This window comes from Piliocolobus tephrosceles, chromosome 2, assembly GCF_002776525.5.
Source record: "Piliocolobus tephrosceles isolate RC106 chromosome 2, ASM277652v3, whole genome shotgun sequence".
NCBI lineage: Eukaryota > Metazoa > Chordata > Mammalia > Primates > Cercopithecidae > Piliocolobus > Piliocolobus tephrosceles.
Window position 1 is genome coordinate 101,251,825 of NC_045435.1, and position 25,756 is coordinate 101,277,580.

At 43.7% G+C, this 25,756-nt stretch overlaps 1 protein-coding gene across 1 annotated transcript in view; it reads right to left on the reverse strand.

The window, feature by feature from the left end:
* Positions 1-4,441: 4,441 nt before the first annotated feature.
* MAP3K13 (mitogen-activated protein kinase kinase kinase 13) overlaps positions 4,442-25,756 on the reverse strand; it is a 106,429-nt gene continuing 85,114 nt past the window's right edge. Inside the window, exons 8-13 of the mRNA XM_026454888.2 lie at positions 19,746-19,855; positions 17,217-17,333; positions 16,127-17,051; positions 12,200-12,270; positions 9,106-9,403; positions 4,442-7,265 (exon numbers count right to left, since the gene is read on the reverse strand). Of these exons, the coding sequence (XP_026310673.1) occupies positions 7,164-7,265; positions 9,106-9,403; positions 12,200-12,270; positions 16,127-17,051; positions 17,217-17,333; positions 19,746-19,855 (1,623 nt within the window). The 3' untranslated portion in view covers positions 4,442-7,163. The remainder of the gene's footprint in view (positions 7,266-9,105; positions 9,404-12,199; positions 12,271-16,126; positions 17,052-17,216; positions 17,334-19,745; positions 19,856-25,756) is intronic.

A 25,756-nucleotide genomic window follows, 5' to 3' on the forward strand; every position in this document is an offset into this window, starting at 1 on the left:
TGTGTGGTGCTTGTTTGAACATGTTGCTAACTTTCAACTACCCTTGCCAGTGGAAATTAGGATTGGCTGAAAATCAGACAGTCCAAAATGGTGTTTTAAGCTTTCCACTCTCAGGATGCTTCTTACCAAAATAATTTATTGGAAGCCAGATTTTCATCTTCTTTTTCTCTCTCTGCTCCCTGTATAGTGGGGTCACTAGTAACAGGAGTAGCTACCAGATGGGCAGCAGGAAAGTACAGGGAAGAAGCAGAGTGCTGGTCTAACCTTTGCAGAATACTCAGGAAGAGGCTGTCACCAAATACAATGATGATTGCCTCTTCCTTTCATGGCTGTGTCAAATACAAGACTCACAAACTAGCTTTCTCCATTACCTGTTTTTTGTGGCTGCAGGAAACCCAGTCATGGAAAGTCTTCCTTTCCCTCAAGTTCTGACAAGTGCTGAGATTTTTAAGGCAGCTCTCGGGACACAAACGGTACATTTAGAAAAAGACAGGACTAGAAAACAGTGAAGTACACTTTTTGTTTAATTCCATGCATTTGTTTGCTTTGATAGTCATTCTTGTTCCCATTGCTGTTCAATACAGAGAGGGAGCCGGCATGAGAAAACACTGGGAGCTGGGGACTGACAGTACGGGAGACCAGAGGGGAGGCAGGTAAGGACGTTCATTTGGAGACTTAACCACAAAAGAGAAATGCATTTGCCCCAAGTCCATAGGAGCTCAAATTATTGTAATAAAGCATCAAAGAGGGTCTTCCCACTTCCAGAGTCTGGGAAGTGGTCACTCTGGAGGTGAAGAGCCACTGGGGTGACATGGGCAAGATGGGACATCTTCCTAATAGCTTGCACATGCTGGCCGGGGTTCCCTTGGCCTACAGTCACTGGAGGACCCTGTCCACCTGGTCACTGGACAGCAGCCTGGAGCCGGGAGCCAGCGATCCCTGAGTGCTGTGAAGTGGCTCTGGAGAGCAGACCTGGGATGCTGCCGGGAGCTTCCTTACAGTGATCTTGCCATCTGCTTAGGGCTCTGCTCTGTGAAATCCTGCCATTGTACCCTGGCCACATGACAGTTAACAAAAGCCTTAACCCACCTCTTGTTTCTCAGAGCAGTGATTTCAGAGCTCCCCTTTTTAGCCACCTGTCCCTGAGAAATGCTCCAGGTTCCACAAGGGTCCTCTGCTTAGCCTAGTTCAGTCCAACTTGAATAGGCATTTGCAGTATCAGTTGTAACATGCAAACAAGCAGATTAATATGACTGTAATGTGCCAGTCTGTGAGGCTGGTAACACTGGTGGTATGAGTATCCTGGGATGTTTGTCCTATGAAATCAGCAAAGAAGAAACATTTTGCTGCCTGGAAAGGCACTAAATTCATACTGACAGTACAAGTCAAAGTCTCGAAAAGAATGTCACATTATTTTGGTACATGAGTCTCATAGAGTCTAAGAAAGAAGCAAGTAACTGGGACTTATATTAATTTACTGTTTATAAAAGGTGAGGGAGGAACATATTCATTCAACAGAATTAAATGTGAATGAAGAGACATTTTGGAATTGGATCCATCAGTGATTGGTGTTCCTTCCATTGGAATTGTTGTCCAGAAGGGCAGTGGGTGGAGGGAAGTGACCTTTCCCCTTTCAGTGGTACCACCCTTGACACCACAGGTAGAGCCATAAGAGAACACTATAGCGCGAGCCTGTCGTTCTCCCGTTGGGGCTAACTCAAGCTCAAACAGCAATTTCAGTCAAGTGGCAATTGTTGCTCTAAGTGCTATGTTGAGAGGTTCTGAGGCTGTGTCTCGGCTCAGTAGGGAAGATACAGTGCTCAATACATAATGTTGGTCTTGGTCTTGGAGGGGGTAGATGGTGGTAAGTGGTAGTGTAATATTTTGACTTCTGGCTCAGCGGGAAAACAAAACATAGCACACTCTACTGCAGAGCAGGGCAGGAATTCTATGGATTATAAATGTTATGTTCTGGAGAATTCAGTTCCAGGAAGTTCAAGTGGGACTGTTTTAAGAAAAAAGTTGAGACGTAGGACATTGAAGAAAAAAGAGTAAGTAATCTGATCAAAAAGGATGCATTTATTCTTAAAGGATGCCAATGTTCCCCAGTGGGAGAGGGCATTTAAAATAGTCTGGAGGCTGGACGTGGCAGCTCATGCTTGTAATTCTAGTATTTTGGGAGGCCAAAGAAGGAGGATCGCTAGAGTCCAGAGTTCGAGACCAGCCTGGGCAACACAGGGAGACCCCCATCTCTACAAAAAAAAAAAAAAAAAATTGTTGTGCATGGTGGCACACACCTGTGGTCCCAGCTACTCAGGAGGCTGAGGTGGGAGGATCACTTGAGCCCAGGAGGGTGAGGCTGCAGTGAGCCATAATCATGCCACTGTACTCCAACCTGGTGACAGAGTGAGATCCTGCCCGCCCTCCCTCCAAAAAAATGTCTGGTTTGGCGCCAGGCAAACCCCAAACCCAAGTACATATATTACTTAGAAAAGGAGAGGGAATAATTTAGCATGATCAAGCTCTACAGGAGATGTCCAGTACCTACTAAATCCTACTCAAAATGTCTTTAATTCTAGAACATTTAAAATGTTGATGCCAACATTTTAAAATATAGTATCTCAACTTCAAGTAGCTAGATGAAGATGCTAGTTTACAATAGAGCTGGCATCTTCATCTTTCTAAGCAGGAGCTCCCCACCATCTTGCAAACAGGTCTAAACTTAAGTGGTGGTAAGGTCCATTATAATTTCAAAGTAGATGCAGGCTTCTCAGTCCCTCTGCAAAGCAATTTTAAAAGGAACTGTTCTCCAGAGCATATGATCTAGAAATAGATGGAAATCAGAACAAAATGCTCATCTGTAACCCAAATTAAAACTCATCATCTTGCAGTCAGTCAAAAACAGATGCTAACTGAACATGGACATTTGTCCCAAGGTGGTGAAACTTTCCATCAATGAAGCCACTTGAAATCACAGTCTTGTGAGGTTCTTGGAAGCACTGTTGTAACACTTGTCGGGACTGAAGAATTAGCTCATAACTTCCCCGAGCTCTTGATTCAACACTCTTCAGATGACTGTGGAGTCGTTCTCAAAGAAACATACATCAATTCAAGATTTTCCTGGTTATCACAAGGCAGGCAGCAAAGGACCAGGCTGGGCTAGAAAAGGTATTTCCCTTTTTAACCTCCACTAAGGACATTATTCTTCTCTGAAACCTAGTCAGTTCTACTCCAAAAAATGTATTCAATATGGACTTTATTCAACTCTCAACTATACAACGAATGACTGAGATTCAGCCACTACGTACTACCCTAACATACTCATAACAGTTAATCCAGATAAGGTGTATGATGACAATAGTGTAACAGATAATCAAGATGAGAATTCAAAAAAAAACTGATCAAAATTATGAGGTATCAGGGGTAGGTTTTCTAGGAAGACCATCACTGAAAGATGTAAGATAGAAGCTGACCCTCATGTTTCCCTGTTGCCACTAAAGGTGGGCAAGAATTGGACAAAAGTGCCAGTGTTTCATGTTGGATAGAAAGAAGACATAGAGTTGTAGCATCTCAGTTCCAAGGAATAATGAACCAGAGAGATTTGCAGTACAGTGAGATCTGAAGTCAGAGGATGGAAAATATGGCCTTTCAAGATATTTTTCCAGTGCTTGCTTCTCTAAGTGACCAGGCCTCCTTCTTAAAGTTCTTTAGTCTTGTTCTAGGATGACATCACAGTTAGGCATTTTATGTCATGCCCTACATGTATATACAGTAGTCCTCCTTTATCTCTGGGGGACACATTCCAAGACCCCCAGTGGATGCCTAAAAACTCTGGTAGTACCAAACCCTATATATACTGTGTGTTTTTTTTCTATACTTACATATCTATGATAAAATTTAATTTGTAAATTAGGCACAGCACTCTTGCCCTTTGGGGCTATTATTAATCAAGTAAGGGTACTTGAACACAAGCACTGCAATACAGTCATCTGATAACTGAGATAGTCGCTCTGATCACTGAGACTGCTACTAAGTGACTAATGGATGAGCAGCATGAATATGCTGGACAGAGGGAGGATCACATCCAGGGCAGCAAGGGGCAAGATCTCATCATGCTCCTCAGAATGCCGTGCAATTAAAACTTATGAATTGTTTATTTCTGGAATTTTCCGTCAAATATTTTTGGACTGTGGTTGAGCATAACTGAAACCATGAAAAGTGAAGCCATGGGTAAGAGGGGACTACTGTATACCATTTCTTTTTTCAGTCTCCCTGCTACTCCCCACTAGGAGAATAAAGATGGGAGAATAAAGAGGTCCGGCAGGAAGGAGATTGCAAACTATGTTGTCAGTTCTTGAAATGAATCCATGAGCCCTGTGCGGAAACCCTCTAGGTCTGTTCCTCTCAGGACATTAAATCATTCTCTTTTTATTTCTAATATAGTCCCATGATTTTATTTCCTAAGAAACTTTAGAAAGTTTACAGCTTTTGAACTATATGTCCATCCACTATTTGACATCCTGGGGGTTATCGGCCCACCCAGGAGCTTTCATGATCAGGTCAAAATCACATGTATCCATTGGGCTTCAGGGCAGAACATGCATCCTCAGATGATTGTTGTACACAGAAAATTAGGGAACACAGCTAAGATCAATACCAGGGAGCTCCCAAATAGCAGTTCCATTTTCATTCCTTCATTAAAATCATAAAATCCATAATAATTCCTGGTTAGCAATAAACACAATCATTGTGCTACATCATAAATCACACCTTCTGATCGACAGAAAATGAGAATAATATTATAAAATAAAATAACAATGATAATAATGCCATAACTTAAGATCTTTCATGTAGTCCAGCTACAGAATTTTTACAAAATGGAATAATTTAATGCAAACAATACTGTTCTTTGTATAAATTAAACATTTTCCTTCATCCTACCTAAGAGCTATAAATCACAGACACTACATTTTAAATCAATGTATCAACATAAAGTGTAAACAAATGGATCAAACAAGCAAAAGGAATTCTAAATTCCCTCCTGCCTTTCCTTTTTGGCTGATACAATCAGTGAAACCCAGAGGAGTGACAGTATTTTCATGTGCATTGGAAATGGTTTAACAGCTGTCTGTGCAAGTATTTCCTAATGTCCAACATGATGCAATGTCAAAGAGTCCAGCGAATCTAGAGAGGTTGTTTGACAGTAATCTATCTTGGAGACAGGGACAGGTACTAGGTCAACATCTATTTGTACATAAACTTCTAAATAAAATTTTCCATAATGCCAAGGCACCATGAAGTACCTTGGAATGCTTTTCAGAGCCCATGACCCTGGAGGCAGGCAGGACCTCATGCTTTTGGCAAATGTAAAAATCTTTCCTATCTCTGCTCAGCATCACTTGTTCTTTCCACAAATGTTCAAATCCAGTTCCTTAAAACTGCATTGATTTGGAGTGAAGTAAAAGATATTTTACAACTAGCATTGAACAAAAATGCTATGGTGCTGGGAGAGGAGTTGCCTTTTGGAGGTTGCTTGTTTTTGCCTTTTTTTTTTGACAATGGTAACCAGTCATTAAGACTTCTAAGATAGGCTGGGCACAGTGGCTCATGCTTGTAATCCCAGCACTTTGGGAGGCCGAGGCAGGCGGATCACCTGAGGTCAGGAGTTTGAGACCGGCCTGGCCAACATGGTGAAACCCCGTCTCTACTAAAAATACAAAATTAGCTGGGCGTGGTGGCGGGCGCCTGTAATCCCAGCTACTTGGGAGGCTGAGGCAGGAGAATCGCTTGAACCCGGGAGGCAGAGGTTGTAGTGAACCAAGGTTGTGCCATTGCACTCTAGCCTGGGCAAAAACAGTGAAACTCTGTCACAAAACAAAACAAAACAAAACGACAAAAAACAAAACAAAACAAAAAAAGAACTTCCAACATAGAATGAGCTAGTAAATAAAAACAAAGGGATGGTTTGAGCTCAGACATTGTATAGACACATACATCCTAGCTGCCTTTAAAGTCTGCTCTCCTGCTTGAATCAATATGACTCAAGTAGACAAGCAACCTGGTTCCAGAGAGGGGTGATTCCATCTTCTCCACGTAGCTGAACTGAGTGATCCTGAGAATGGAGTTTTATAAATTCCACGTTCGCTTTCCTAACACTGTTGTAGATGTTCTTCCTCTCTTACCCTTTTCTCCTCCTCAGTACTGCCCCCCCAACCTTTGTTCCTACAGTAAGTGGTCAGCAGACAGAAAGGAAATGAGCTACAAGGAAATGGCACTTGAGTATGAAAGATCAACACATTGGGTCAAGGTAGCACATTTGTCAAGGTCATGACAGTGACAGCACTAAAAAGGGACGTATTTGCCAAAAACAAGATTTGACACTATCTGTAAACCTCACTACCAACTGCTGCTTAAACATTTAAAAATGAAATCAGCTTCCACATATACAGGTTTGTTTGTTTTTCCCTCTTAGAGGAAGCACATGCCCTTGAAGACGTTGGGTGCGAGTATCTGGTCACCAGACTTTTCTAGGTCATTTCCGTAACCCACCTGGACAAGCTGGTTGAAGTGAATATGATCTGTTCACAAGTTGCCTGGAATGGCTTTTCTTTTGCTGTTCTTTGTGTTCTGAAATGTTAAATGTCTTGCTCTGGCTTTTCTTTAGTCACTTATGGCCAAAAGACCTGGTCCCCTGTTCAAGCAGCAATAATACCTCCCGGCCCCACAAATTCCCAAGGATGTTGCTCCTAAATTCCACTTATTTCTTTTTTTCTGTTCTTTTCTTTTTCTTTATCTCTCTTTTTTTTTTTGCAAGAAATTATTGTATCTCTATCTCATATATAGTTCACTCTTTACAGTACAAAGTGTTAAAATGTCAAACAAAAATAAATATCAATGTTACAGTAGCTAGAATATTCAATAAAATAGATCCCTGCCATTCTTGATTGAAATGTTCAGTGAGACTTAATTTCATTTGGATATTATTTTCCAGAGATTTGCGAAGTTTCATGTTCCTGTTATTGCAGCTCATTTCTAGGGGGTGTAAAGATGGGGTAGTCTGTCTTCCCAGACAAAATGCTGGGGGAGAGTGGGAGAAGTCTGGGGGTGGGGTGGATCTGAAATGCCAGTATAGTTACGAGATCTTCAGGACATGTATTCCTTCATTACCAGGTAGCAGAGCTGTAGTGTTTATTGGTCCTAACTGTGGCATCAGAACACTCCCCATCTGAAGAGTCACAGTCCGATTCTTCAAACTGCATAGGGTTCTGCAAAGGCAAGACAAAATAAAACCTTAATTCATTTCTATAATCACTCAGTAAATATACACTCAGTAAATATATGTCAAACACCTCCCACACAACAGGCACTGCGCTTGGTAAGGGGGCTACAGAGGTAAATGAGACCAGGTCCTGTCCTTGTGGGGTTTATGGAGAAAGAAAACACATAAAGATGATGATGATGATTGCTACGACAATAATAACAGTGCCCACCACACCACCACTTCTGTAGCGTTTGCTATGCTCCAGGCACTGTTGTAAGTACTTTATTTATTTATTTAGAGACAGAGTCTCACTCTTTCGCCCAGGCTGGAATGCAGTGGCGTGATCCCGGCTTGCTGCAACCTCCGCCTCCTGGATTCAAGTGATTCTTCTGCCTCTCAGCCTCCTGAGCAGCTGGAATTACAGGCGTGTGCCACCACGCCTGGATAATTTTTTGTGTTTTTAGTAGAGATGGGGTTTCACTGTGTTAGCCGGGATGGTCTTGATCTCCTGACCTCATGATCCGTCCACCTCGGCCTCCCAAAGTGCTGGGATTACAGGCATGAGCCACCGTGCCCTGCGGTAAGTACTTTATTAATACATCTGTTAATCCATTTAGTCCTCATGATAACCCTATGAGACAGATGCTATTACCATCCCCTTTTTACAAAGAGGTTAAGTGGGTTGCCCAGGGTCCCACAGTAAGTGGAATGCTGCAATTTGCATTCAGGCAGTCAGATTCCAGGGTATACACTTGCAACCACTATGCTAGCCTGCCTCTCCAAAGGCAATCCTGAATATGAAATAAAGTGCTATATGTCCTATGATGGCATCATCCAGGGAAGAGTCAGGGTATGGAGCGGGGAGGCTCAGACCTTTAAAATAATTTTTTTTTTTTTTTCCCAGAGACAGGGTCTCACTGTTGCCCAGGCTGGAGTGCAGTGGTGTGATCACAGCTCACTGCAGCCGCAAACTCCTGGGCTCAAGAGATCCTTCCACCTCAGCCTCCCAACTAGCTGGGACTGCAGGCATGTACCATCACACTCAACTAAATTTTTTTTTTTTTTTTTTTGTAGATGCAAAGTCTTGCTATCTTGCCCAGACTGATCTTGAACTCCTGACCCTGGAGTGATCCTCCTGCCTCAGCGCTGGGATTACAGGTCTGAGCTACCACACCTGACCTGGGCTCAGACCTTTAACCATGTTGGGAGATGGGAGTGGGAGGAGGGGATGTTTGAGTTAAATCTTGACATGAAGGGTTCCTGAGCAGTTCAGTGTGTGTGTGTCATTTGGGAGAAACTGCCTCATTTCTGGGAGCTCTGTTGATCTCTGTACTTCTACTTACTTCTTGGAGGCCTGATATGCTTTGGCCCTGTGTCCCCATCCAAATCTCATGTTGAATTGCAATTCCCAGTGTTGGGGAAAGCACCTGGTGGGAGGTGACTGGATCATGGGAGAGGATTTCTGCCTTGCTATTCTCATGATAGTGAGTGAGTTCTCATGAGATCTGATGTTTTCAAAGTGGGTGGCACTTCCCCCTTTGCTTTCTCTCTCTCCTACCACCATGTGAAGGCATGCTTGCTTTCTCTTCACCTTCTGCCATGATTGTGTTTCCTGAGGTCTCCCAGACATGCTTCCTGTACATCTTGTGGAACTGTGAGTCAATTAAACCTCTTTTCTTCATAAATTACCCAGTCTCAGGTAGTTCTTTATAGCAGTGTGAGAACAGACTAATACAAGGTTACTGTTATATCTTATTACTAAATGAAAATTGTAAAGCCTCTAGAGTCTTAAACCCCAAAGAGCAAAATAGGGAACAGTGATGGGAGAAGGGAGAAGCCCCCACCTCATAGCCACGTTCCTCCACGCACAGCTTGCCCAGAGACATCTGAGTCTTCACACGGCGCACGGCACACTCCTTGTCAGAGAGCCCATCTGAGTGTGAGGATATGTCAATGGGAATCTCTGGCGTCTGGGACAGCAGGTCGTCTAGCTTCTCCGCCAAGCGGTCTTCAAGTTTATCAGCGAATTCATCAGGGCTGTTTGAGTGGTCACTGGTATTTCCCTCCTCTCCATCAGACACAGAGAAATTCTCAGAGCTAAAGGTTGAATATGACTGGCAGCTGCTGATGCAGCGATGGGGCCTAGAACCAAGAAGAACCAGGAGAACTTAGTCGAAGGAACAACTACTTTCCTTTCCTTATCTGTCACTCATAGTAGTGGTAGGGATAATCTAGTTTTCTTCCTGCCATCGAGGAGGCCTAAGAAATCAAGATAGGTAGAAACTGTTTAACTTTTAACATTAAAGCAATGGACTGAATTTTATCCCCCATGAAATTCCGTGTTGAGGCCCTAATACCAGTGCGACTGTATTTGGAGACAGGGCTTTCAGGAGGTAAATAAAGTTAAATGGAGTCATAAGTGTGGGGTCCTAATCAAATAGGATTGGTGGTCTTATAAGAAGAGGAAGAGATTCTCTCCATTCCTCCCTCCCACCCTCTTTCAACATGCATGTGCAGGGCAAAGACCATGTGAGGAAACAGAGAAGGTGGCTGTCTGCAAGCCAGGAAGAGAGCCCTCACCAGAAACTGAATCTGCTGACACCTTGATCGTGGACTTCCCCAGCTCCAGAACTTGAGAAATAAGTTCCTGTTGTTTAAGCCATCCAGTCTGTAGTATTTTGTTATGGCAGCCCAAGGTAACTAACACAAGAAGGAAATTTTAATTTCCCCTTTCATTTGGTTTATATATTTATGTGACTAAACACTACACTCCAAGCTGATGGCTATGACTTGTCTTTGAAAAAAATCAGCTTGTCTAATCATATTATGTACATGTATGCATGGTATGGAAATGTCCAAATTGAAATTATGCCTCTTATTTAGAGTCATAGATTCTCACAGGTGAAAGAGACTTTGGAGAGTCTCTGGACTAACTCATTTCCCAGATGAGAAAACTGGAGCCAGAGAAGGGAAGTGACTTGTTTAAGGCCACACCATGAGAAAAGGCAGAGCTGAGGTTTGGGCTGGGTCTACACACACTTTGATCAGTGTCCTTCTCTAACCCCCATCCCTCACCTCCCTGTCAATCTACCCCAGCTTCATTTCCCAGAGCCCAGTATCCACTGGGCATGGTGACCCTGGGGGCCCAAGTGCCTTCACTACCTCTGTTGACTAGCCTCCAACAGAAATGAGCTTGGAAGGAACATTCACTCTGCAGCTGTGGGTACTGCCCAGCCAGTTAGTAGCTATTCCAGTTAACATCTGGGTTTGGCTCTGATGAGCCAGAGCTTCTGGGGAGAAAATTTGCAAAAGTTCCTCACTTCCTTCCCATTGTTTATAAGCAGCTTAGTAAATAAGAATGATATTAGCTTACACTGGCTTAAAAAACATAAGAAAACAAATAATAAAGACTGCCTTTTTCTTTTGCCATTGTCTGATCTTTCTGTATTTCTTAGTACAAAGAGTTTTTTTTTTTTTTTTTTGAGACAGAGTCTCACTCTGTTGCCCAGGCTGGAGTGCAGTGGTGTGATCTCGGCTCACTACAACCTCTGCCTTCCAGTTTCAAGCAATTATCCTGCCTCAGCCTTCTGAGTAGCTGGGACTACAGGTGTGCACCACCATGCCTGACTAATTTTTGTATTTTTAGTAGAGACGGGGTTTCACCTTGTTGGCCAGGCTGGTCTCAAACTCCTGATTCAGCCTCTCAAAGTGCTGAGATTAGAGGTGTGAGCCACAGCACCTGGCGTAGTACAAAGAGATTTTATGCCATATGACCTAGGCCTGGCTGATGCCCAGGCCAGGTGATGGGGTGAGTTGGTGGGGAGTCGGGGGACAGATCAGGGATATATAAGAAGAGGCCATAAAGAGTCCAGGAATAGCAGGGAATGAGAACAGATTTCAATTTTGTGCATAATGTGGGGATCCAGAATATAATTTATCAAAGGGCCAGGAGTCCTTTGGTTTGTAGGGAATTCCTGTTTTGGGGCAGGTACACAAACCTTCCTGGGGAGACCTTCTCGGCTCACTGCAACCTCTGCCTCTTAGAGCATTACTCTTTAAGAACACAGTGTCTATTAGCAGAAAAAGACCTCTTGGTAGGAAAACTATCTTCTCCTCTACATTAGGGGCAGCTTTTATTTTAGAAGTATGGGGAGATGGTCCTTATTGACTCCTAGCAGGAGTATTATTATCGCTATCTAAGCAAGAAGCTAATTTCTAAGGCTGAGTTGAAGGTGGACTCAACTTATCTAATCATATTTAACTTGAGGTATAAAATCTAAGGCATGGGGAATGCTATGGACTGAATTGTCTTCCTCCCAAATTCATCAGTTGAAGCTCTAACCTCCAATATATTTGTATCTAGATAGACCCTCATGAGAGTAGGCCCCTAATCCAATAAGACTGTGACCTTTTAAAGGAAGGAAGATCTCTCTCTGCCATGTGAGGAAACAGCAAGAAGGTAGCTGTCTGCAAGCCAGTACGAGAGCCCTCATCAGGAACCGAGTCACCTAGAACATTGATCTTGAACTTCCCCAGCTCCCAAATTGTGAGAAATCAATTTCTGTTTAAGCATCCAGTTTGTGTAACAGAAGCCTGAGCAGACTAACACAGGGAGACACACTAGAAACCAACACAATTACCCATAAAATAGCGTGGCCATCTGTCACAAACTGCCCACTGTATTCTCAGTTGTAATCTTGAATCTGTATTCATGCTCCTCATCATGAAGTTGCTGTAAAATGAATGCTGATGAACTAGGATCTGCTGTGCATGAACAACTGCCAAAACGTGGCAACAGGAAAACATGAACACAGTGAGTTCAAAGTTGCCTATAAGGTGGCTGCCAGGGAATCACCTGTGGTTGAAAAGCAGGTGTGGTAAACTTAGGATTTTTTCCCCATTCCACTAAAAGCAAGCATGTGCATTTGTTGGTTTTACCTTTGTCTTCGTGGAAATTCAACTTCACTATCTACTTCCCCTTCTTCCTCTTCTGAGGAGTCATCTCCACTCTGAGGAGAACAAGGAGAAAAGAGTTTTATTTATTTTAGTGTCTCTCTCTCTCTCACCCCATCCCCACTATCTGTAAAATATGTAATTATCATCAAAAGGCATTCATTTAGTAGTAGCTTGCTGAATGTCATCTTTAAACATACATGTCCTCATTATTCATTTACCCAACTTTTCCAGGGTACCTGTGATGGTAGCCTGCATTAGATGCTGGAAGACATGTAGAACTGAGTGAAATTTATCTCTGTCCTCAGGGAGGTGATGGCTCCATTAAAGTGTCCAGAGGTGAGTGATGGAGAGGGAAGTTGGAGAGGAGGTCTTGGATTTGGGGGCAGTCTCTTGTAATCATTGTCACTAGTGGTTCCAGGCTCTGTCATAGAAGTGATCTTTGAAATCCTCAAAGCCCAACAATTACTTTTTCCCTTTTTATATACCAATCCCTTTTTCACTAATATTATGTGGTTGGATAGACATTTTTGAGGGTCAGACTATATCCTGTTTGTACTGTATGCCTCACTCCATTAATACAATTCTGCATACAAAATTGGTGTTATCCCTATAAATATATGTAATTGTTGTTTGTCAATTAAAAGAAAGTACTTAATGCATTTTTATTGAGTCAGCATGTTGGCAGCAGTAAGAGAACTCTGGCTGGGACACCTGAGGCCCCATGATTGCTGGGGCTCCGTGGTTGATCTGGAAGGCGGGCCAAGTGTCCTGACTGAGGTGATCTTCCTTTACAGAGAACTCATCTCAAACCAAGGGCATAGGAGCAGCCACACTTAAGATCAACTGTCCTTAAGCACAGCATCACCATATGCTGGATTAATCAATCACTTGTAAGGTGGATAATTGGGTCCAAGGAACTGTACCAAATATTGAGAATAATTTACCTTTTTAAAAGTCAGTTCTAAAATATCATGACTCTTACTCACTTGTATTCTGATATGCTTTTTTTTTTTTTTTAAATAGGAAAGACAGAGATGAAGTTATCCTGACTGCTGAGATGAGCAGTTTACCCTAGGAGGACCTGTGGGACTATGTTTTGGTAAAGAAAAGTTGAGCTGCTCTGTGGGAGTGAGGTTCCAATGAAGCCAAATGTACAAGGTATGTGTTCTATGGCCTAAAGACCTGTAGATGATATCACAACGGCATGAGAAAGGTTCAAAGATACATGTTATCTGGGGGAGCCTAGGGGATGGGGTGACTGCTAAAAGGTGTGGGGTTTGTTTCTGGGGTGATAAAAGTTTTGTAAAATTGGTCATAGTGATAGTTACACAACTCTGTGGATAAAAAGCATTGAACTATACACTTTAAATGGGGGGACTGTATGGTATGCAAATTATATCTTAATAAAGAAGTTACCGGCCGGGCGCGGTGGCTCAAGCCTGTAATCCCAGCACTTTGGGAGGCCGAGACGGGTGGATCGCGAGGTCAGGAGATCGAGACCATCCTGGCAAACACGGTGAAACCCCGTCTCTACTAAAAAATACAAAAAAAACCTAGCCGGGCGAGGTGGTGGGCGCCTGTAGTCCCAGCTACTCGGGAGGCTGAGGCAGGAGAATGGCATAAACCTAGGAGGCGGAGCTTTCAGTGAGCTGAGATCCAGCCACTGCACTCCAGCCTGGGTGACAGAGCGAGACTCCATCTCAAAAAAAAAAAAGAAGTTACCAAAAAATATAAGTTACTGGCCATCAGAGTTGGAGGAGCAGAGAATGGATTGGCCCAAATCAACTGCACCAGCTGAAACACAATTATTTATTTATTTATTTATTTGTTTACTGAGACAGAGTCTTGCTCTGTTGCCCAGGCTGGAATTCAGTAGTGTGATCTTGGCTCACTGCAACCTCTGCCTCCCAGGTTCAAGTGATTCTCCTGCCTCAGCCTCCGAGTACCTGGGATTACAAGAGTGCACCACCATGCCCGGCTAATTTTTGTATTTTTAGTAGAGACAGGGTTTCACCATATTGGCCAGCTGGTCTCGAACTCCAGACCTCAGGTGATTTGCCCGCCTTGGCCTCCCAAAGTGCTGGGACTACAGGTGTGAGCCGCTGCGGCCAGCCCCTGAAACACAATTTAATCTCTGGGACTGCTTAGTCAGTACAGGAGCAGCAGTGTAGGTGGAGGGGGAAATGCAATTCCCAGACGACAGCCCTCAGCTTCAGCTTCTTTTCTACTCAATGCCTAGTTGACCAAACATACTCATTACATTTTATACCCTTTCATTCCTTCAGCTAAATTCCTGATGAACAATGATGATGAGATGAAACCATACTTAGAATTGGGTGTCTAGCATGTTGTAAACATTTTTCATACATAATCTTCTTTTTGACTCATAGCAAGAAGAGCTAATACTTTTGGAAAAGTGCTATGTTCCAGACCCTGTTTTAAATGCTTTATATGTATTCATGCATGTAGTCTTTATATCAACCGATGAGGCAGAGTCCAATGTTAGGCCCATTTTATAGACAAGGAAACTGAGGTCCATAGAGGTACTAAGTGGAAGAGCGTGGCTTTTTTTTTTTTTTTTGAGATGGGGTCTCACACTGTTGCCCAGGCTGGAGTGCAGTGGTGGGATCTTGGCTCACTGCAGCAGCCACCTCCCGGGTTCAAGCAATTCTCTGCCTCAGCCTCCTGAGTAGCTGGGATTACAGGTGCCTGCCACCATGCCTGGCTAATTTTTGTATTTTTGGTAGAGATGGGGTTTTACCATGTTGGCCAGGCTGGTCTTGAACTCCTGACCTCATGATCCACCTGCCTCGGCCTCCCAAAGTGCTGGGATTACAAGCATGAGCCACCACGCCCGGCCAAGAGACTGGCTTTAAAGTAAGATCTGTCTGACTCCTAGGTTCATGCTCTTAACTGCTATGGTAGTCTGCTTCCCAGCTGACAAATCCTAGGCAGCCAGTGGATAAGGAGGAGAGAAACAGGTTTCAATGACTAAGAACTATCTGAGTCACAATGCCTGTCAATTAAGGCAATGTTTTCCAAAGTAAATTGTGAAGAAAGCTAGTGCCACGGGGGATTAATATATGTTAATTTTAAAAGGCAGTATGTTCAAATAGGTGAGGAAATGCTTGGTTAAACAAGTTTACTGCATGATTTCTCAAAGCAGAGGACTGTTAATATGCACTAGGAATATGTATGAGGGATGAGAGAATACTGTGCTTCTTAAACTTACTCTATAACAGGCTCCTTACTTCCCATAACATCCCTCAGGACTAGAGCTGTAGCATAGTGGTTTCCAAACTATTTTGATTACGTATCCCCACTACATAGTTTTTTTTTTTTTTTTTTTGAGACAGAGTCTTGCTCTGCCACCCAGGCTGGAGTGCAGTGGCACATTCTCGGCTTAGTGCAACCTCCGCCCCATAGGTTCAAGCAATTCTCATGCCTCAGTCTCCCTAGTAGTTCGGATTACAGGTGTGTGCTACCACCTGGCTAATTCTTGTATTTTTTCAGTACAGACAGGGTTTCACCATGTTGGCCAGGATGGTCTTGAACTCTTGACCTCAAGTGATCCTCCTGCTTTGGCCTCCCAAAGTGCTGGGATTATAGGCGTGAGCCACCGTGCTCAGCCCATATCCCCAATATATAGTTATTTATTCATAAATTATTATACATACACTTGACTCAGTCCTCTGGTTCAGTAGTTCCTAAAGTGTATTCCGTAGTTTATCACTTAAGTAGTGTGGAAAGAATGAATTTAAAGTAAAATAAATTTCGATTTATGTTTCTGTTATCTTGTCCTTTTACAAAATGTATGCTTTTTACATAGCTCTCTAATGTGTATAACATGACAGGCTCTGGCATTCTTTGAAGGCAGTGACGCAGGCCCCTCTTGTCATTACACTTTACCTTCTGCAGAGGCCTTGTTTTTCGAGGTAGCGCTGGAGGGGTGACGAGATGAGAGGTGCCGAGGGATGACTCAGACCTACAGCCGCTGAATTCATTTTCTTCCATTTTCTCAGAACTCTGGGCGTTTTCCAAGAGAGGATTGTGTGCTGGTGACTTGGAAATGTCAGGGCTCCTCCCCACTGGCTCAGCAGAGGGTATGTCTAAGGACCCATACTGTTCTGGCCTGCACTGAAGGCAGGGGTCATAAGGGTCAGCCTGGCAACAGCCCCAGGGACCAGCTTGGCCCTTGTCAGGCTCAGAACTTCTCCAGCAATCTGCAGCCATGGCTGTGGAGATGAGGTCAGGGCTCGAGCCGGGCAGCTGTCTCTGAGCATGGTTGCTGAGTGGGCTCCGCAGGGCTGCTGCTGGGCCAAAATACCTCAGGTTGTTGGCGCAGGTTGCAATGTCCTGTCCGTGCATATTGAGTCTGGGATGGTGACTCTGGGACATGGCAGGAGGGGGCTGCTGGTATTGCTGCTGCAGAGAATTATGGTGATGGAGAGAAGGGTATTGGGATTGAGCTTGGTGTAGGTAAGCAGGATGGGGTGAATTTTCCTGGGCTGGCTGGTTTTTCAAGATCGCCGCAAAGTCACTATGGCTGCCTCTGCTATTCCCTCGGCGGTGGCGTGGTTTGCTTCGATACCGGCTCTTGCTGCTAGAGGTGGACATTTTGGGACTTACGGACAAAGGGGATGCAGTGGAAACCACTTCTGTGCTGGGGATCCCTTCCGATCTCAACAAATCTGGCCGTTTGGTCTGCATCCCAGATTTGTGAGGCACTCCTTTCCTTTTCATGAGTTTCTCCATGGCATTGGAGTGGATGATTGGACGAACGGGGTGTCGTTTGTAGGTGCCAGGATACTTCTTTTCCACTGCTTGCTCACGCCTTGTCGGGGGCAGGGATGTTGTGCATAGCACATCCTGGAAGGAATGTTGGGTGAATGGATGAAATATCTGCCAGTTCTGAGTAGCAGCAATGTGGAAGGGTAGTATGTTTCTGCTGATTGACAGACTCAAATCAGTAAGAACAGACACTGGTCTGGATACATACTTAATGAGCTCCTTCTCCCGCATTTCTAGCTGCAGCATGATGGCACTCAATTCCATGTATAAATTATTCGCCCGCTCAAGCTTCCGCTCATAGTGTTCACGAATATCCAATGCATGCCTATCAAAGAAAACACAGGGTCAGCCAGGCCAGCCAACTTCGGGAGAAAAAAGTCTGCTTGATGAAATAAGAAACAGGATGATTGATCACAAAAGCATTTGCCCAAGGGCCCTCTTAGTTTAAGGTTCCCTTGTCCAGCGCAGTAACTCAGACAAAATGGAATGGGAGGTGGGAAATCTAAGCTCTCCACTTGGTTTATCCTAAAGGGCCCATCAGCCATATAGAATAGTCAAGAGGGCCACAGATAAAAATCTGTCTATAATTTGTCACTATCTTACTAAGAATACAGTAGAAGAGACTCATATGTTAATGGAAACATGCAGTTAAAGCCAACACCATGATCACTCATTTACACTTAGCCGTGGCCCAGATCCTGTGTGATATAGTGGTTGGTATGGTCTGAATGTTTGTGTCACCCCAAATTTATATGTTGAAACCTAACACCCAAGATGATAATGTTAAGAGGTAGGTTCGGCCAGGTGCAGTGGTTCACGCCTATAATCCCAACACTTTGGGAGGCTGAGGCGGGTGGGTCATGAGGTCAGGAGTTCAAGACCAATCTGGGCAATATGGTGAAACCCCATCTCTACTAAAAATACAAAAAGTAGCCCAGCGTGGTGGCGCACACCTGTAATCCCAGCTACTTGGGAGGCTGAGGCAGAAGAATCACTTAAACCGGAGAGGTGGAGGTTGCAGTGAGCTGAGATGGTGCCACTGCACTCCAGCCTGAGTGACAGAGCAAGACTCCATCTCAAAAAAAAAAAAGAGGTGGGGTCTTTAGGAGGTGATTAGGTCATGAGAGCTCTGCCCTTGTCAATGAGATGAGTCCCCTTATAAAAAAGACTTGAGGGAGCCCTTTTGCCCTTCTGCGGTGTGAGGACACAGAGAAGGTGCCATCTATGAGAAACGGGCCCTCACCAGACACTGAATCTGCTGGCACCTTGATCATGGACTTCCCTAGCTCCAGAACTTTGTCCAACACATTTCTATTGTTTATAAATTATCCAGTCTAAAGTTTGTTATAGCAGCTGGAACTGACTCAGATGTGATTGTATTAGTCTGTTCTCACAGAGCTATGAAGAAATACCTGAGACTGGGTAATTTAATAAAGGAAAGAGGTTTCACTGACTCACAGTTCAGCATGGCTGGGGAGGCCTCAGGAAACTTACAATCATGGCAGAAGGCAAAGGAGAAGCAGGCACCTTCTTCACAGGGCGGCAGGATGGAGTGAGTGCAAGCAGGGGAAATGCCAGACGTTTATAAAACCATCAGATCTCCTGAGAACTCATGCATTATCATAAAAACAGCAGCGGGGGTCGGGGGGAACTGCCCCCAAGATCCAGTTACTCCACCTGGTTCTGTCCTTGACACATGGGGATAATGGGGGTTACAATTTGAGGTGAGATTTGGGTGGAGACACAGCCAAACTGTATCAGTGATTATCCATGAACATGTCCTATCTCTCTCTCTCTCTTTTTGAGACAGAATCTCACTCTGTCACCCAGGCTGGGGTGCAGTGGCACAATCTTGGCTCACTGCAGCCTCCATCTCCTGGGTTTAGGTGATTCTCATGCCTCTGTCTCCTGCATAGCTGGGATCACAGGTGTTGTGCGCCACTACACCCAGCTAATTTTTCGTATTTTTAGTAGAGATAGGATTTTGCTATGTTGGGCAGGCTGATCTCGAACTCCTGGGCTCAAGTGATCTGCCTGTCTTGGCCTCCGAAAGTGCTGGGATTACAGGTGTGAGCCACTGCGCCTGGCCTTATATCTCTTAATAGATTATAGGTATCTTGAAGCCAGGGACTAAATCTTACACATTTCTGGAATTCCATGGCACCTAGGACACTGGCTCAATGACTAAATAGCATTGTTTCAAGAATCTTTGTTGCCGGGCGCAGTGGCTCAAGCCTGTAATCCCAGCACTTTGGGAGGCCGAGACGGGTGGATCACGAGGTCAGGAGATCGAGACCATCCTGGCTAACATGGTGAAACCCCGTCTCTACTAAAAAATACAAAAAACTAGCCGGGTGAGTTGGCGGGCGCCTGTAGTCCCAGCTACTCAGGAGGCTGAGGCAGGAGAATGGCGTAAACCCGGGAGGCGGAGCTTGCAGTGAGCTGAGATCCGGCCACTGCACTCCAGCCTGGGCGACAGAGCGAGACTCTGCCTCAAAAAAAAAAAAAAGAATCTTTGTTGCAGAGACATAATAAAAGAGGATAATGGAGTTGGGAGGAAAGGATAGGAAAGAGATATAAAGGAGGGCTAACTTTTGGGGCAACTTTTAAAGAGCATAACAATAAAACGCAGAGGTGAAAGGTGTGTGGAAAGTGAAATGGCGGTTATAAAGGGCGTGCCTGCTAACATCTGAAGACCTGGGGATGAGGGCAGGTGGGGAAGGAGGGATGAGCTGACCTGAGCTCTTCTCTGCGCCTTCGAATCAGCTCTTCATCTAACCGGTGTATACAAGTTCCTTCACTTTTGATCTTCTCAAAATGTTTCTTCACTTCTTCTCTCCATTCAGCCTGGGCAAGGACAAATTAGATTTTGATAAATTCCAAGAGTTTCAATCCCTGATATATCCATAAAGTCACGTACAAGATTTTTTATTCCTGCATGCTTACACTGAAGAGCCTTTTTCAGAATAGATGTTCAAAAAATATGATTTGATTGATAGCAAAATAACTGCTGCTACTATATCTCCATGCCCCAGCCCATTTCTATATTTCTACTCCAATATATGATGCTGTCTTTTTCCGAGTTTTCCTCCAGCACTGACTGAGGTACATCACAGCTGGCATGCTGGCCATCACTTCTGGAATAGAAGAGTTCACTTTACGGCAAGATAGTGGCTGAGAGAGCCTGGCCAGAAAAAAACAGCTCTGATAACCACATGGAAACGTGTATGTGCGTGTGAGATTACGAACATGTTTTTGGCCCCAGAATTCCTCCTAGGTTTTGTTTGGGAAAGTATCTTGAGAAAATATCTAGAGTAGAAGACCCTATAGGCATGAACAGCAGGAAATGGGAATAGAAATGTAAGAAACTATATGGGAATTTGGAGATGAGGGAAAGAACAGAAAGGAGAGAAGGAAGAGAAGGAAAGAGAGAGTATGGCCAAGCAATTTAGTAGTTTGACAAAATTTTTAGAACAGGGATGGATGTCTAATACATGGTTTATGTTGTTCAAAATGTGAACTTCTTTAAATTTTCTAAACCTTCAGTGAGGTATCTGACATTCACTTAGGCTTTGAATAACTGCTTTTTTTCTTTAAAGTGTTTATTTATTATTATTACTATTATTATTATTATTGAGACGGAGTCTTGCCCTGTTGCCCAGGCTGGAGAGCAGTGGCGTGATCTCAGCTCACTGCAGCCTCCGTCTCCTGGGTTCAAGTGATCCTCCTGCCTCAGCCTCCTGAGTAGCTGGGATTACAGGTGCCTGCCACCATGCCCGGCTAATTTTTGTATTTTTAGTAGAGGCGGGATTTCAGCATGTTGGCCACGCTGGTCTCGAACTCCTGACCTCAAATGATCCACCCAGTTTGGCCTCCCAAAGTGCTGGGATTACAGGCGTGAGCCACCGCACCCGGCCCTGTTTTGTTTTTTAAAGAAAGGCGCTGAATTGAATGTTTGGTCAATATGGGACAAAGATAAAGGCACAACCACAAGGCAGCAGGGGTGGGGACCAAGAATTTTAAGAAGGCAAAGGCAGAATGGCCATGAAATTATCACTCTCCCAGAAATTTACAGAAGTATTAGAAAGGACATGGAGCTTTCCACAGGGCATGAAATTTCAAACTAATTTTACCTAAATTTTAGGGGGTAGAAAAACCACTACTGGAATGTGGCCTATAGGCAGTAGACACAGGGAGAAACAGCAAAAATAAGTTTCTTCATATTATGTATGGACTATCTTCCATCTCCAGAAGCTAATGAGATATAATTTCCAATGAAGGCTAGATTTGTAACTAAATGTATCTAATGGTATAATCCTCTCCTAAAATTATTCTACTACCTTTAGATTCATGTTAAAAAGTATCTCTCTAGATTGTAAGGTAGCTCCATTTTGAATTTGATGAGGAATCTCCCTATTGTTTTCCATATTAGCTGCACCATTTTGCATTCTCACCAACAGTGTACAAGGGTTCCAGTTTCTCTACATCCTTGACTATATTTTTTCAATTTAAAAAATTCAAAACAAATAATAGCAATCCCTAATTGCTATTGTGGGTGTGGTGGCTCATTCCTGGAATCCCAGCACTTTGGGAGGCTGAGGTGGGTGGATCATGAGGTCAGGAGTTCAAGGCCAGCCTGGCCAACATGGTGAAACCCCATCTCTACTAAAAATACAAAAATTAGCTGGGTGTGGTGGCACGCACCTGTAATCCCAGCTACTTGGGAGACTGAGGCAGGAGAATCGCTTGAACCCGGGAGGCAGAGGTTGCAGTGAGCCAAGATCACGCCATTGCACTCCAGCCTGGGCAACAAGAGCGAAACTCCATCTCAGATAATAAATAAAATAAAATAAGACAGTAGCGCTCATTAAGTGTTTTTACCACAATAATAAAAAGAGTATCTTTCTGGATCAAGTAAGAAGTTATTCTTAAGTAATTGTGGATTTGTAAAAGGTTTTCCTCAAATTAGCTGTTTCTCATCTATGTTTATAGAGGAAATTATATTTTAATCATGCAAAAAATGATCATTCTGTAATATGCTAGATTTTCCCATATATATGTTGAACACTGGAGAGAAGTTTCTGTTGGTTGGTTGACTTTCAGGCAGCAAATCTATCCAGCGATGTCATTAGAAAGCCAAGATCCAGAATACACTACTGCAGTCTATGGCTATACCACCCTGAACGTGCCCAATCTCATCAGAATACACTACTGTTTGCTAATGGCCTTTGACAGCAGCCCCTGGTAATGCTATTCCGTCAATCATCAGATCAAAGTCATGGAGCAGGAGGAGTTTTGAGCTTTAGGAGGTGAAAGAATGACAAGTGAAAGTAGTTAGACCAAAAAAGAATAAGAGGGTCAGATTTGCGTCTTGAAGTATCCTCTTTTGTGCAAAACTGTCACTGTATCCTACTAAAATACTTCAAGAAGGGATGAGAAAAGGAGTACCTCCCTCTGGTGGTGAGGAATTTTATATCACAGATGAGATTTGTTTTAATTCTAGAGGAAGTAAGTCTTCTGACATCTAGCTTATAATTACGGGAAACTCAAAGAGAACTTTCTGAAGGTTGAAATCTGTAAGAAAGTAGGTTTCCAGAAAGAAGTTCCCTCCTGTGAAGAGGAAAAAGGATGTATGGGAAAACCAGGTTTTTTTTTTTTTTTTTTTTTTTTTTGAGACAGAGTCTCGCTCTGTCACCCAGGCTGGAGTGCAGTGGCCGGATCTCAGCTCACTGCAAGCTCCACCTCCCGGGTTCACGCCATTCTCCTGCCTCAGCCTCCCGAGTAGTTGAGACTACAGGCACCCGCCACCTCGCCTGGCTAGTTTTTTGTATTTTAGTAGAGACGGGGTTTCACCGTGTTAGCCAGGATGGTCTCGATCTCCTGACCTCGCGATCCGCCCGTCTCGGCCTCCCAAAGTGCTGGGATTACAGGCTTGAGCCACCGCGCCCAGCCTGGTGGGAAAACCAGGTATTGATGAAGAATGTGTTTCCCCCGAAGGTATCCTATTCCTGGCACATGTTAATTTTGAGTTCCATTTTATATACTTAGAATCTTACGGAAAAGGAGTTCCAATTTGAGCTTAATCTGCAATTCAGGCATGTCTGGGCACATATGAAGAAAGGGAGGATTGGCAAGCCCAAAGCCAATTTGTACAGCTGTCGAGGAGCCTCTGAGAGAGAAGACTAAGGGTGGGAGGAGTCCTGCCTGAGCTTGACCTATAACAAAGCCACCTGCCTAGGAGTGGAGGGGCATTTCCCATCATTTCACTACAATGCCTGAGAAACACTGGAATGTAACCAGCATTCCTCTCCTACTGTCCACAGTACTAATAAGAGCCTAATCGGTTAATAGGGTTGCTCCAAAAAATAAAATAAATAAATAAAAAGTAAAGAAAGAGCTTAGTTAAGATAGAAGAGACATTACATTTGTGGGTGGAAGATTTGAAAAGAAACGTGTTCTGATGGACAGCAGTCAGGCTCCGTACTATTCAAGGTTTTAGGAATCCACTGGGGGTCGCGGAATGTACCACGGATAAGTGGGGAATACTGTATAGTCGTCAAAATGAAGTTGAATTAATAGATGAATGGATAAACAAAATGTGGTATATATACCATGGAATATTATTTAGCCATAAAAAGTAAGGAAGTTGTGACACATGCTACAAAATACGTGAACATTGAAAACACACCAAGTGAAACAAGCCAGGCACAAATGAACAAATATTGTATGATTCTACTTAAATGAAATAACCTGGAATAGGCAAATTCATAGAGACAGAAAGTAGAATAGAGATTACCAGGGGTGGTGGGGAGGAGGGAATGTGGAGTTACTGCTGAATGAGGTGATGAAAATTTTTGGAAACAGATAGTGGTGACAGTTTCACAACACTGTGAATGTAATTAATGCCACTGAGTCGTGCATTAAAAAATGGTTAAAATTAGTCGGGTGCAGCGGCTCATGTCTATAATCCCAGCACTTTGGGAGGCTGAGGCGGGTGGATCACCTGAAGTCAGGAGTTCGAGACCAGCCTGGCCAACATGGTGAAACCCCATCTCTACTACAAATACAAAAAATTAGCCGGTATGGTGGAAGGTGCCTGTAGTCCCAGCTACTCGGGAGGCTGAAGCAGGAGAATAGCTTGAACCCAGGAGGTGGAGGTTGCAGTGGGCTGAGATCATGCCATTGCACTCCAGCCTGGGTGACAAGAGTGAAACTCTGTCTCAAAAAAAAAAAATTTTTTTTTTAATGGTTAAAATGGCAAATTTTATACTATCTTTATTTTATCACACTTTTTAAAAAGTCAATAAAAAACAACAAAAAAGAAATTGAGCCAGTTCCAGCCTAGCTTAAGGAGTACAGAAGCAAGATGTTGGGGGCTTAGTAAAGGGAAATCAGATGGAATCAGAAAAGCCATAGTGGGGTCCAGTCCAACCCTTACTGGGCACACGACTCCTCCCCTGATGTGAGTGTCCAGCCTCTGCAGATGCATCTGCTCCCTCACAAGAAGATTACTTTTAAGGCAGCAGAGTCTAACCTCAGAGTTGGGGTGTCTCTGCAACTCCCAGTCCCTGAATTTCTGGGTGGTCACAGTGGCACTCAAGAGAACACTAGGATAGTTCAAAGGCAGGGGGCTGAGAGAGCTTCAGTCAGGCACACGATCTGCCTAGCAGCTGGGATCTGGAATGGGGTGAAAATGTTTTCTAAAGACTCATATCAAATGTAATTGAATACCAGGAACAGTAATTGCCTATGTGGAGAAATGAGTGATTGTCTAGCAACGAAGCAATAGCTTTGGCAGAATCTAATACTGTATTGAAATCAGTTGCTTTGTTCATCTGCTCTATATAGGCTACATCTTTATACATGTGCTGTTGACGAAAAACGAATGACACATTTTCTCTCAGGAAGGAGTCAGCTGGGCTCTTGGCAGCACCTCTTGACCGACAGTTTTGGTAGAAAGTGGAGACCAGGGGCTAACAACTATTGATTGATAATTGACGTTGAGAGGATCTAAGCAGGCAGGAGGAGGCAAGGCCTCAGGTACAAGAGGACTATAGAAAGAGCATGTGCCTGCCAAAAAGCCAGTTCTTCTCTACTGGGGCAGGATAAAGTCAAACACAATAGAAGTTCCCTGGCTGCCATCTTAGTCATCTCAGGAGTTCGTCAGAAAAAGAATCCAGAATGTAACAACCCAAAGGAGGCTTAATTTTTGTAGCTTAGTACAAAGCTACAAAAATTAAGGTGAATAATAACACCTTCATTTTTGTTTTATGCTATCATATGCAACTCAAGAATAATGATATAATGATATCTTTTTTTTTTTTGAGATGGAGTCTTGCTCTATTGCCCAGGCTGGAGTGCAGTGGCTCGATCTCAGCTCACTGCAACCTCTGCCTCCTGGGTTCAAGCAATTCTCGTGCCTCAGCTTCCCAAGTAGCTGGAATTACAGGTGCCCACCACCACCCCTGGCTAATTTTTTGTATTTTTAGTAGACACAGGGTTTTGCCATGTTGGCCAGGCTGATCTCAAACTCCTCACCTCAAGTGATCCACCCACCTCGGCCTCCCAAAGTGCTGGGATTACAGGCATGAGCCACTGTCCCCAGCCAAGAATAATGACATCTTACGATCAAACTGTTCTTGACGGTCTACAATGCATTTGCAGTTTTATCTTTTCATTTGCTCCTCACAGAAACTCTCTAAGGAAGGGAAGATATGATTATCTTCATTGTTTTGGTGAATTAGCCGA